At 45.8% G+C, this 12,608-nt stretch overlaps 1 protein-coding gene across 1 annotated transcript in view; it reads left to right on the top strand.

Moving 5' to 3' along the window:
• Window positions 1–12,608, top strand: part of LOC144828114 (dynein axonemal heavy chain 5-like) — a 1,079,012-nt gene that overhangs the window by 155,048 nt on the left and 911,356 nt on the right. The window contains exon 26 of the mRNA XM_078686235.1: window positions 9,793–9,990. Within this exon, the coding sequence (XP_078542361.1) occupies window positions 9,793–9,990 (198 nt within the window). The remainder of the gene's footprint in view (window positions 1–9,792; window positions 9,991–12,608) is intronic.

The raw sequence follows: 12,608 nt of genomic DNA, 5'->3' as shown, positions 1-12,608 counted from the left end.
ATTTCTGGAGTTTGGCTGAGGTTCCTGCATAGAGAGTGTTGCCATAGTCCAGTCTGCTGCTGATGAGGGCCTGGGTGACCGTCCTTCTGGTTCCGGTGGGGATACATCTGTAGATTTTGCGGAGCATGCGGAGGGTGTTGAAGCAGGAGGAGGAGACGGCATTTACTTGCTAGGTCATTGACAACACGGAGTCCAGGATGACTCCCAGGTTGCGTGTGTGGTCAGTGGGTGGCCGGCCACCATGAGTCATCCCTGGTGGACGGGTGGATCCGATGATGAGGACCTCCGTCTTGTCCGAGTTCAGTTTCAGGCGGCTGTTCATCATCCATTCGGCGATGGACTTCATTCCTTTGTGGAGGTTGGATTTGGTGGTGGTGGGGGCCTTGGTGAGGGAGAGGATCAGCTGGGTGTCGTTGGCATATGAGATGATGTTGAGGTCATGCGATCGAACGATGTTGGCGAACGGTGCCATGTAGACGTTAAAGAGTGTCGGGCTGAGGGATGATCCTTTGGGTACGCCGCAGATGATCTTGGTGTCTTTAGAGCGGAATGCCGGAGAGCGGAATGCCGGTGAGGAAGGAGGTGGTCCAGTCCAGTGCTTTGTCGCAGATCCCTGTTTTGTGGAGGCGTGTGCAGAGGGTGTGGTGGCAGACGGTGTTGAAGGCGGCCGAGAGGTCCAGGAGTATGAGTGCTGCGGTTTCTCCGTTGTCCAGCATGGCCCTGATGTCGTCAGTGGTAGCGATGAGGGCTGTTTCGGTGCTGTGGTTTCTGCGAAATCCAGATTGGGACAGATCCAGGATGTTGTTCTTTTCGAGGAAGGAGGTCAGTTGCCTGTTGACAATCTTCTCGATGACTTTCGCCGGGAACGGGAGGAGGGAGATGGGCTGGAAGTTCTTGACGTCCTTGGGGTCTGCCTTGGGTTTCTTGAGTAGGGCGTTGCTCTCGGCGTGCTTCCAGCTCTCCGGGAAGGTGGCGGTCTTGAAGGAGCTGTTGATGATCTTGCAGAGATGGGGTGCGATTGTGGAGCTTGCTTTGTTGAAGATGTGATGCGGGCAGGGGTCAGATGGTGAGCCGGAGTGGATGGTGTTCATGATTTTGATGGTGTCTTCGTCGTTGATGCGGGTCCAGGAGAGCAGGGGGTCAATGTGACTGGGGGCGGTGAGTCTGAGGGGTCTGTGTGTGTTGGGGGGCCTGGTTGCTGAAGCTGTTGTGGATGTCTGCGATCTTGCGGTGGAAGAAGGTGGGTAGGGAGTCGCGGAGGTCTTGTGATGGCTGGATATCGTTGGAGTTGGAGCTGGGGTTGGAGAGTTCCTTCATAATGTTGAAGAGCTCTTTGCTGTTGTGTGCGTTGTTGTCAATGCGCTTATTTGAAGGAGGTCCTTTTGGCGGTTTGGATGAGTTGGTAGTGTCTGTGGATGGCGCTCTTGTAAGCTGTGTTGCTGTCCGATGTCTGTTCTTGGAGCCACTTCTTCTCGAGCCTACGGCAGGCCTGCTTGGGTGCCTAGAGGTCGGCGGTGAACCAGATGGCTTTTCTGTCGGTGCGTCTGTTCGAGGGTTTTTTGATCAGGGCGAGAGTGTTGGCTCAGTCGTCGATCCATTGCCTGAGGTTGAGGGCGGCGGTGTCGGTAGTATCCGTTGGTGGGTTTCGTGCGAGGGTGGTGGCTAGCTGGTCTTCGGTGATTTTGCTCCAGCTGCAATGGGAGGCCCGTTGTATGAGGTGCTGCGTGGTAGGCTTCTCGAAGGTGAAGTGGACGCAGCGGTGGTCTGTCCAGTGGAGTTCGGTGGTGTGGCTGAAGGTGACGTGGTTGCTGGAGGAGAAGATGGGGTCAAGCGTGTGTCCGGCAGAGTGGGTGGGAGTCGTGACGAGCTGTTTAGGAGTCTGAGGCTGGCGAGGTTGTCAAGCAGGGTGGTGGAGTAACTGTCGTTGGTGTTCTCGAGGTGGAAGTTCAGGTCTCCGAGGAGGATGTAGTCCATGGATGCAAGGGCATGCATGCTGACGAAGTCGGCGATGGAATCGCTGAACTGAGGCCGGGGGCCGGGTGGTCTGTAGATGAGGGTTCCTCTAAGGGTAGTGTTGGAGTCGGTGTAGATCTGGAAGTGCAGGTGTTCGGCCATACGTGTGTCGTCGGTGCTGGTCGAGATTCTGAGGGTATTTCTGCGGACGATGGCGATTCCTCCTCCTGTTCAGTTGGTGCAGTCCGTGCGGGTGATCTTGTAGCCGTCGGGGATGGCAATGGAGATGTTGTGTGCCAAGGAGGGGTTCATCCAGGTCTCCGTCAGGAAGGCGACGTCTGGGGAGGAGGAGTCGAGTAGGTCCCAGAGTTCAATGGCGTGTTTGTGGGGAGAGCGGGTGTTGAGTAGAATGCATAGGAGGCTGATGTGTCCTACACCGGTGGACGTGGTGGTGGTTTGGAGGCTGGTGTAGCTGCAGTTCCGGCAGGAGAAGGATCCATGGGTGCGCTTCGGGGTTGCCCGGAAGCAGGTGGGTGATCGGCCGGTGTTGAGTGCCAGAAGGTGCTGGCATCGTAGCGGCGTCGGGTGTCGTGGTGTTCGCGAGGACCAGGGGGTCTTACCCTGGGCCCGGTCCAGGCACAGACAGGCTTGCCTTAGACACGCCTCCGGTGCTGCCGTGCAGCGGCCGCCATAAGAAGGGGAGGTGGGAGGGAGGAGCAGCTGGGAGGCGGGAGCGGGATTAATCGGCGGGTGGGGCCACAGGGGCCGCAGCGGCGGGAAAGGGAGAGACAAATGGGCGGGAAATGTGAGGCACAATACAATGCTTCAACAGAGGAGTTACACCAGAAAACAGAAATACAGAAAATAAAAACAGAGGCAGACAGGCAATAAACAGAGGCAGTCAGGCAGAAGGGGGCACAGAAGGAACAGAAAAGGATTACACTAAATAACGGAAATACGGAAAATAAAACAGAAGGCAGACAGGCAATAACAGAGGCAGACAGGCAAAAGGGGGGACGGGGGCACACAGATACTTACTGCTCCCCACTGGGCCATGAATGAGGTGCAGATGGAAGCCTGCGTGTGGAGGAGGGCCTCAAACTCACGGCAGCAACAGCGAGCGGGCCACATGCACACAGGTGGTACTGTGCGGCTTGTGGAGCGAACTGCCTGAGAAGAACAGGGTCAAGGGTCCACAGAATTTTAAATTCAGAGGGCGGATATCTGTACATTGGTGTTGCTCTGTCTTTACAAACTCGTGGTTTCCCTGTACCATTTAGAGGTGGAGGAAAAACTGAGTTTCTACTAGAGAAGCCTCAGCTGACAACGTTAATAAAAACTTTAGAAGTGTCCCACATCTGCCACTGGCGGGCAACAGGTCACAGTGAAGGTCAGTTCATTCCTTGTCATGGAGGGGAGACAATCATGGGATTTCCCTCTACGGCAGTGTCACCTAGGGAGAAAACTGCCTGCACATCTTGACCATTAATTTCTTTTGTTTTACTGAAACAAAATCCAGCTTTGAAAGTTTGTTTTAGTAAAATAAAGTTTGCCGAGCAGACCAAAAAAAAACATGGCTCCCTCTTTCAGTGCAGATTCACTGGAGGTACAGAGATGCATGCCAGGCAGATGTGAATCTTAAAATGTGGGGGGTGATCATCCACTTTGGGAGTGGAAGACAGACTCTCCTCTGACCTACAGGGCCTGAGTGGGAAACCCCTCTCCTTTCCTTCTTCTGTGATCATTTTCTCTCTACCGCCCTCTTCCCTCTCTCTATCTCTCTTAAAGTCCCCCATGTGTGCTGCAGTTAACCTAGGGGAGCTGGGGAAAGTGCCAGGGGCACGGGGAGCACCCTGAGCTTTTAAAACTGGCCTCCAAGGACTCCAGCTAACCTGGTAAATGCTGGAGGGAATACATGGCCTGTCCAGCCCTGCTATTTGCCACTGTTTAAATGACGCCAGAGTTTCCTCCTATGTGTATAATGCATGATTTGGCACCGAAGGTATGGTCTCTCCACGCCGTTTAGATTTATCAGCGCCTTTTTGTCTTACCCACTACTGTGGCTACTGCTTAGCTAGACAAGTTTTCCACAACTTTCAAAAGCTCAGGTGTTACTATGTACATTAAAACAATTTTAACTAATTTTGATAAGCTCGTCAATAGTTTGGTTATTTTTGGCAAACACTCAGCAGCTCTTTTAAACTGTGATGCCAATGGTAAACCACGCGTCAATGGTATTTACTCCTCATGTTGATTCAAAAGTAAGTCGTTGTCATGTATTTTGATCTGGCTTTTTCATTCAATTTCAGCAAGTCCTAGACTTTGTAGGAGATTTACAAACATTTTGCACTGGGTTAGCGTCACAAAAGTGACTCCAATCAGTGCAAAATGCTTTTTTTGCTATTTACTTTCCAGCGCAAAACTTGTTTTGTGTTGGAAAGCACCCTCAAAGTAGCTCAAATTAGCATTAAGTTCTGCTTTGCGTTACTTAGCGCCGAGGGGTGTTACATGGGAGGAACATGGGTGTTCCCATGCAACCATCCATGCCTTTTGACGCAAAACCATATTTACAAAGATTTGTAGACATGGTTTTCCGCCAAATGTTAACGCCCATTTAAAGGAGGCGCTAACAGGAGAAATGCTTTCATTTTTCAGTGCTTTTCCAACTTTGCATGCGTGCTGCACTGTGCAGCACGCATACAAAGTGGAAAAAACTTTCCTTCGTGTCTAGGCATAGTATTTTGTTCAAGAATAGTACCCTTCATGTACAAAACCTATGCTAGAGTCATGCACATACCCTAGCGCTATGATGCTTTACTGTGTGCATGGCGCACGGCCGCTGAAATCTGTGCCGGCGCAAGGGAAAGGATATGAGAGAGCCATATCTTTGAAGATATGGCGCTATCCTGCTCCCTGCCTGTCACACAACGCAGCGCAGCCTTGCGGTGCGGCTGGGCAACTGCTTTGTAAATCTCCCCCTAAGTGGGATCACAGAGCAGGAAAATAACTAACATTAACTTGCTCCACACGGGCCCAAAACATGTATGTTATTTTTCCTTTTTAAGGTGATTAGGCGCTAAAACTCAGGCTCCCTTGTGCTAGATTTAAACTCTGAGCCCTAAAAGAATACCATAGAGCCTTAGAATTCCACTATAAAAAAGTTGTATCGAAATCATTTTTTTATAAATCAGGATGTAGGAATCCGCCATTGTAATATATTCTTAAATTTTCAACCAGAACCCCTCGCTGCATCTCCTGCCTCATACCAAGTTGCATGGGAATAAATTGTGATGCTATATTAAAAAGTCGAGGTCCTGGAGACTCCAGTGATGTTGTTAAAAATTAGAAGTTTGTTTGATCCCTACATCTAAAAAGATTCAGCCCCGCTGCCGCCAGAAAATTGTCAGTTTGCATGTTAGAATAATCCTTGACACAGAAAAGCTATCTATCCATTAATCAGACGTAGAGAAGCTCCTGCAAGCAGAAAATAGAATTCTAAGAAGCAAAACACAAAGCCTTTCATAACATGTTTACAAGCACAAAGAATCTCCTTGATGTGCAAATGCAGCGCTTCAAATGTGTACAGTCATCCAGATACAACTGTATAAAATCAATACAGAGCGAAGGCTTCATCTGGATTCATATTTCCTCTTCGGCTGTTTCCACCGAACCAATTACAGTTCCATGTGACCTTTTGACACAAGTAAAATGTTGGCTAAAGGGCGTTTTGAGCAGTGCTGTAGCAAGAGGTGCTGTGGGCCCTAATGAAAATAATGAAAATGGACTCCCTACCCCAGTGGTTAGGTAGCAGCAACAAAGCAACCGTAATTGGGGAGAACTGGGCATCCCACACACCTGGGTGGGGGTGTCATCAAACTTGCATCGCTAATGAGAGCTGTGCTTCCACTAACCTCTATCGCTTCACTCCCCAGCATCATTCCCTGGATATCTCGAGTGCCGTCCTTTCTTCTTTTGTCTCTCTCTGTCACACTACTTTGCAACTATTTCTCTCTCTCCCACTACCCTTGTATGTCTCCCTTTGCTCCTTCTTCTCTCCCCCATCAACTGATGTTTACATTCCATGTGATATCTCTCACATTCCCTCTCTCCCCTTTCTTTGACATCTCTCTCGTTCTCCCTTATCTGTCCCCCTTAATACTTGTGCCCACATGCATCATTGAGAATTGCATTAGCAAACGGTGCGAATCGCAATTTTCGGCCGTTTGCGAATGCAATTCTCAAATTTTGGATGCATCATGCTTTTCGCAATTTTAGGAATCGCAACCATGTTGCGATTTCTAAAATTGCGTTTGCATTTAAGAAATCGCAATTTGAGATTTTTTTAATGCAATGCATGATCATTTTTAAATTGTGAATTCGCAAATTGGAAGGGGTAAATTAGCATGAAGTTGAACTTCATGCTAATTTACCGAAAACTTTCAAACATGCACAAGTTACATATTTGAAAGTTTTAATTTACACACACACATGTCCTTGGGGCATGTGTGTGTGTAAATTGCATTTAAAGTTACATTTCAAGGGTGCTGGGAGGGGTTCTTTGGACCCCCCTGCACCCTTGAAATTGCATTCACATTTTGCGAATTCGCAAATTGAAAATCGCAAAATGTGAATGCCTTCCCATTCATTCCTATGGGCCTTTTGGCCCATAGGAATCAATGGGAAGGTTTTCCTTAATTGCGATTCGCAAATTGTGAATCGCAATTAAGGAAAAATAAGGAATCGCAAAAAAAGTCGAGATTTTTTCATGCATTGCCGTTTGCGATTTCTAAAATTGCGATTCCTTAATTTTCGCAATTTAGGAATCGCAAACGGAAACGTTGATGCATGTGGCCGTTAGTCCTTACGTACTCTCCCATGTTCTTCTCATATCTCTGCATTCTTCTTTGTTGATTTCTGCTGTCCCTGCCTCTCACTTGGTGTGCATCTCTCTGCTTTCCACCCGTCGTAGTGCACTCACAACGTGCAGTACGCTCCCCTCCCCCACTGAAGCAACTCTCAAGGAGATGGACAATTACAATTAGTGTGGTTTAACCAAGGGCGAAGCCTATTATCCACAGCCACATCTCATCATTGGCGAATAATAACCATAGTAAAGCATACATTATTGTTATGAGAATACAGGACATGAGATCAGCCAAAGCCATTATTGTTATGAGAATACAGGATGTAAGATCAGCAAAACAGCGCGAAGATCGGGCAACCAATACAACTGTTGTCTCCACCCATTACAGCACCAGATTTTGGAATGCAAAAGTGCCAGCAGGCCCCTTTTCCATATCCATCGCCCACACCCTCAACCAAGGGCATCCAGGGCATACCTTAGTGGCAACTTACCCTCTATCACTGAGAGTGATGGGCAATACTCACAGTTCCACATATAGCTGGTCACCGCATAGCGCCCTGTCCCTGCCGGTGTAATTGTCACCAGGCGAAATCCCCCCAAAATATTCAACTCCAGGCATCCTGAGGTAGAGCAGAAAGGTCAGTCTCCCCTCCTGCCGCCCCTGTGCCCTCACAAAACAACATCCCGCCAAGGTGTAAGTTCAGTAAATAAGTCAACATTTTGGAAAGGCCTTTTTCTGCTGCATACATTCCGGCACAGGCTAAAGAAGTCACTGGCGATCTCGCCCTTCCCCCAGCCACCACTGGAGGGCCTCAGTAACAGCCCTTAAGCTAGTGTGATGGCAGATTAAAGGTGGTTAAATAACAGGGTACATTATATGGTTTCCGGAAGGGACTTGGCACAATTGAGCAGTGCATTAACCTAGATCTCATTATAGGGAAATACACCAAGGCTAAACAGGGCTCATTATTTCTTTGTTTTGCTGACCTTTCAAGTGCTTTTGATTTGGTGGATCATACCCTCTTGTGGCCCACACTGCTCGAAATGGGGGCCCCGGCAGCAATAATTTACTTCCTGGCTAGACAAGCTGTCAGCACAGATCCGCTTTGGGCAAGCGGGGGAATGCACCAAGAAGATTAGGGTTAAATCCGGTATCAGGCAAGGATGTGTTTTGGCCCCGTTACTTTTCTCCCTTTTTATTAACTCTATGGAGTCCGAATTGAAGAGGGTTCCAGCTGACGCCCCTCAAGTTGAGGGCCAACCAGTTCCGGTACTGCTTTATGCAGCCGATACTGTCCTCCTTTCGAGAACCCCAATAGGTCTCCAAAAACGTATGAACCATTTTTATGATTTTATTCAGGGGAGGAAATTAAAAATCAATAATTCAAAAACTTTTATCATGGCCTGTGGGAAAAAGGTGAATCAACTCAAATCATTCCAGTTCAGGGAACATCGAATAGAGGTTGTGGATAAATTTTGTTATCTCAGCATAACTTTTAGTAGTAGTGGGTCGTGGGCATCAGAGCTACTGAATGTTAGGGCCAAGATGGGTAAAGGGTCCTCAGGAGTGTTTCGTTTTGCTTCTAAACTGGGCAGTCGTCGCATACCTGATATGCTGAATGTTTATCGGCACAGATGTGCTTCAATTGCCCTTTATGGATCAGGAGTGTGGGGCCATTGCAATCAAGGGGATCTGCAGGTAGCAGAGAATTTGTTCCTTAAGAGGCTTCTTTGTCTCCCCCCCTCGGCATCCACCGAACTGATTCACAAAGAGGCGGGGTTGGAATACTTGACAGACCTAACAGGATTGAGACCTCTTATGGTATGGAGGTCAATATGGACAAAGGACGAAACCAGATTTACCAGGCGAATTATCCAAGACTGCTTACGCCTGGATAAAGTCCGTCAGATTCCCTGGCTAAAATATGTACTAACGTCCTATAAGGAAATTTTTGATCTGGACGTCCACAGTGACCCTCTCTGTGCCATCAATATCCCCAAACAGGAGGTTAAAAGTGTTTTTCTGGGGAACATATCCAATAGGCGTAGAGCCCAATGTAGCCTTTTTACAACCCATGTTTTTTACTTTACTAACAAGGAGGTAGGCTATGGCATGCCTATGTATTTAAAAGCAATTACCAAACAATCACATCAGTTTGTTCTCACAAGGTTGAGACTAGGCATTGTCCATAACCTGGTGGCCTTTCCACGGATGAAAACACATAGCTTAATTTCTTGTCCTTGTGATGGTACCACCAGCCAGAGCACATTGCACTTTATGCTAATCTGTCCACTGTATATGCACCTTCGTCTGTGTTATCTTAAACCTGTTTTTAAGAAATACTCTGTGTCTACAACTGCCAATGCCATGAGATTACTATTTGCACTCGATACTCCGGATATTTGTTTTTTTACTGCAACCTTTATTTTAAAATCAGTGTCCATTAGAAAAAGTCTGGAATTTTAACATTGTCCCCCTACCTTTCGTACAATTTAATTGCACCGGTCCATGATTCTGCCTTTATGAAGATGTTCCAATTGTGGTAACATATGTAATTCCTTGCCCTGTAATCTTTTTAATGTGATATTTTAAAATTTTGTGTGCTTTTATGATTGTTATGAATGATCGAATAAAGCTTATGAACTGAATGCTTTTTCCTTAAAGCAGAAGAAAAATAATTTGCGTGCACGGTGGCCATCTTGGAACGACTGTTCTTTTGCTTGAAGAAAAACAATACCAAGGCATTGCTGAACCTGTGTGCATGTATGGAAGCAGGTTGGCGGAAAAACAAGTATTGGCAAGAACAATAGGTTTTTCTTAGAGACACCTATTGACTAACATGCGCTTCAGTGTGCAGTCATCTCTGTGTCTATTTTTAGTAATATGTTTCATAAACTAACCATCACGCTTTCTTTGTCTTAGGATTTCTGATGTACTGTAAAATAAGTATTTCCTTACACTTTTCATGTTTTAGTTGGAACAGAATGCAGCCAGAGACCTAGGGGATGAGCTCACCAAAATGGTAGTGCTGAAACCCCTGGACAAGCAGATCAGTGAACACAAAGATGTCAGCAAAGTTATTATCCAGCTGAGCACCATGATCCTTTCCCTGAAGATCGATGCCACGGGTGTGCTCAACAGCTTTTCAAAATTCTCTGGACTATGGAATCAGGTTTGCTTTCTTATTTTTAAACTTTCATTAAAAAAAATGAACGAAATTCACAAACCTGAATTGAATGCCCTATGTGCTAAAAAAAAGTTACTAATAGCACGTAAATATTAGATTTATTATCGTGTATTTGATTTTTTTAAATGCTGTTTTTTCTTCGGAGAAAACAAAGCCATTGCTTTCATATCTGCCAAGGTGTCAGATTGCCATGTGTGACATTTTTATAATTTTAGAGTAATTATGAGTGACATTTCAACTCTGTCTAGCGAGCAAAGTCAAGGAATAGAAAGACGAGGGAAACATAAATATCGGAAATTACACCCATTTGAGCAGCGAGAAACCAACATCCATTTATCATACTCTAGCCAAAATTGCAGACGATAGTTAAAGCAGATTGCAAAGACCTTTGATAGCCCGTGGCACAGCAGATAAAAAGGGTTTCTGGTAACCAAAGAAGGGCGTATAACTATTTATACCACGTACTATAATCAGTTTGCCTAAATTTTCTCTCTAATTATAAGACTAGATTTTTGTTGGCCCATATTACGTCAGGTCCTCCGACGGACTGGAGAATTTGACATGGATTTGGCAAATGACAAAGATGAAATATTTCCCTAACGAGGACCTAGAACAAAGAGAATATTTATATTTACATCCTTCTATATACATTTATATACATCTCTTTAGCATCATTATAATGAATGAAGACAGACTCAGTTTCTTTGTTAGTTTGCTTTTATCTATTTTCTTTTCATTCTCAAATGAATTGGTCAAACAGGAGCACAATATGGAATCTGAATATTCACTCAAGAACACATTACAGGTAATCACAGTAACATCTCAATTGCCGAGGATGAGTTGAGTGAATAGTATAAGAGACAAAAGAGCATTTTTTCAATAAGAACAAATGCAAATACAGAATTTCATATAAACCTAGAAAACTATAGCACAACGTGCTAATAGCTGGAAATGCCAACCCTTTGGCTGAAAGGGAAAGCTGGGGCTATCCTTATGAGGTATGAGGTGCAAAGTTAAGAGTCAACTTACAGACAGCATCAGCTAAGTACATCAAAGTACGAACGCCTCAGATAGATCTAACACCAAAACTTTCATCACTCTCTCTGCCTTCGTTTCTCTCTGCCTCTGCCGAATCTATAACTAATAATTATAAACTAATGTCAATCACTTCAGTCGCTCTTCCCTCTCAAATGTCCATTGTTTAATTCCATGCTGTCATCCTTGTCCTTCAGCAGAGGAAATTAAATCTTCCCTTTCCTTAGCACACACATTTTTAGCTGCATTTGGAAATATTTAGCAGTTCAGTGTATCATAGGAAATATTATTTTCCCTACAACAGTAGGAAGCATCGTAGATACACTGGACGCTTAGCAGCCACTTGAGAATAAAGGACACATAGACAGTTTTGAAGAAATAAACTCGATCTCTGTATTTCTACATTCTAAAGCAAAATTAACGCTAATGCCAATGCTGAGCCCTTCTTGTAAAACATGCAGTTTCTCTAGGAGGAATAAACATGATTTGATTATGCATGTTTAACTTTGTTGACATTAGTAGCATGGATACAGTTTTCATAGCCGCCTCACAATGCGCCTTGTGTACTAGACACCAAGCCATGTATTATATAATTTGCTATTACCTGCGAAGATGCCATCTAGCCTGCTCCCCAATAAATTTGTGAGGCGTACAGAATGCCAGTATAGTTACGACATAGTAGCAAGAAATATCAATCCTCAACATGGTCAAAAGGTATTCAAACAAGCCCCTCTCCCTCCCCACCGTTCTCCGAACAGGTATGCGCAATGACTATTCCGGTATTAAAATGGTGTGTGTAGAGAGCCCCCTGGTAGTTTTCAAGAGCTAGTGGTCGGCTCCCCAATTTCCGTGAGCCGGAGAAGGTGGAGATATTTTGAGCATGTGATCTCATTAAATTCTGTGTACAGGAAAGATATGAGCGGCTGCCAAACCTCTTGGAATTCGGATGCAGTGTTTGTGAGGGAAGCTTGGATCCATTCCATCCCCAAGATATGCTATAATCTGTGAAGCCATACCGTGTGTGACAGAATCGTTTGTGTCCCCCAATGCGATAAAATGTTCTGAAGCGCTGCCCCCAGAGCTAGACCCATTTCTTTCCCTTTGTGAGACTTCAGAGGGAAAGTTAAGGGGTTGGGTAGCCCCAGCACCATGTAGGCTGGGAACCGTGGGATCTGGGTCCCAAATTGCTGATTTATTTTGTCCATTATCCTGGGCCAGTATATGGCTAGCACGGGGCAGTCCCATAGCAAATGTAGTAATGTACCCTCCTCCCCGCATCCCTGCCAACAAGTAGGGCTGCGATCTGGGCTCCCTTTATTAAGGTGCACCGGTGTCGGATACCAATACATGGCAATTTTTAAAGCTCTTTCCTTTCTGCCCGTGTTTTGCGTGATATTTTTGGCCCTCTAATAGATTTCCCCCACTCATTCTTCGTGAGCTCCCTTCCTATTTATTTCACCCAGCATTTTTGACCAGCAGTAGGTTGTGTAGGAAGTGGCGTGCGTAGCATGTAATAGAGTTTGGAGATCAGTTTCCTATCTGTTAGCTTCGTTACTAACCATTTCTCG

This window comes from Lissotriton helveticus, chromosome 4_1 (genome assembly GCF_964261635.1).
Source record: "Lissotriton helveticus chromosome 4_1, aLisHel1.1, whole genome shotgun sequence".
In the NCBI taxonomy this organism is placed as follows: domain Eukaryota; kingdom Metazoa; phylum Chordata; class Amphibia; order Caudata; family Salamandridae; genus Lissotriton; species Lissotriton helveticus.
Note: the sequence above shows the minus strand (reverse complement) of the source record. Positions and strands in the feature narration are given on the sequence as shown.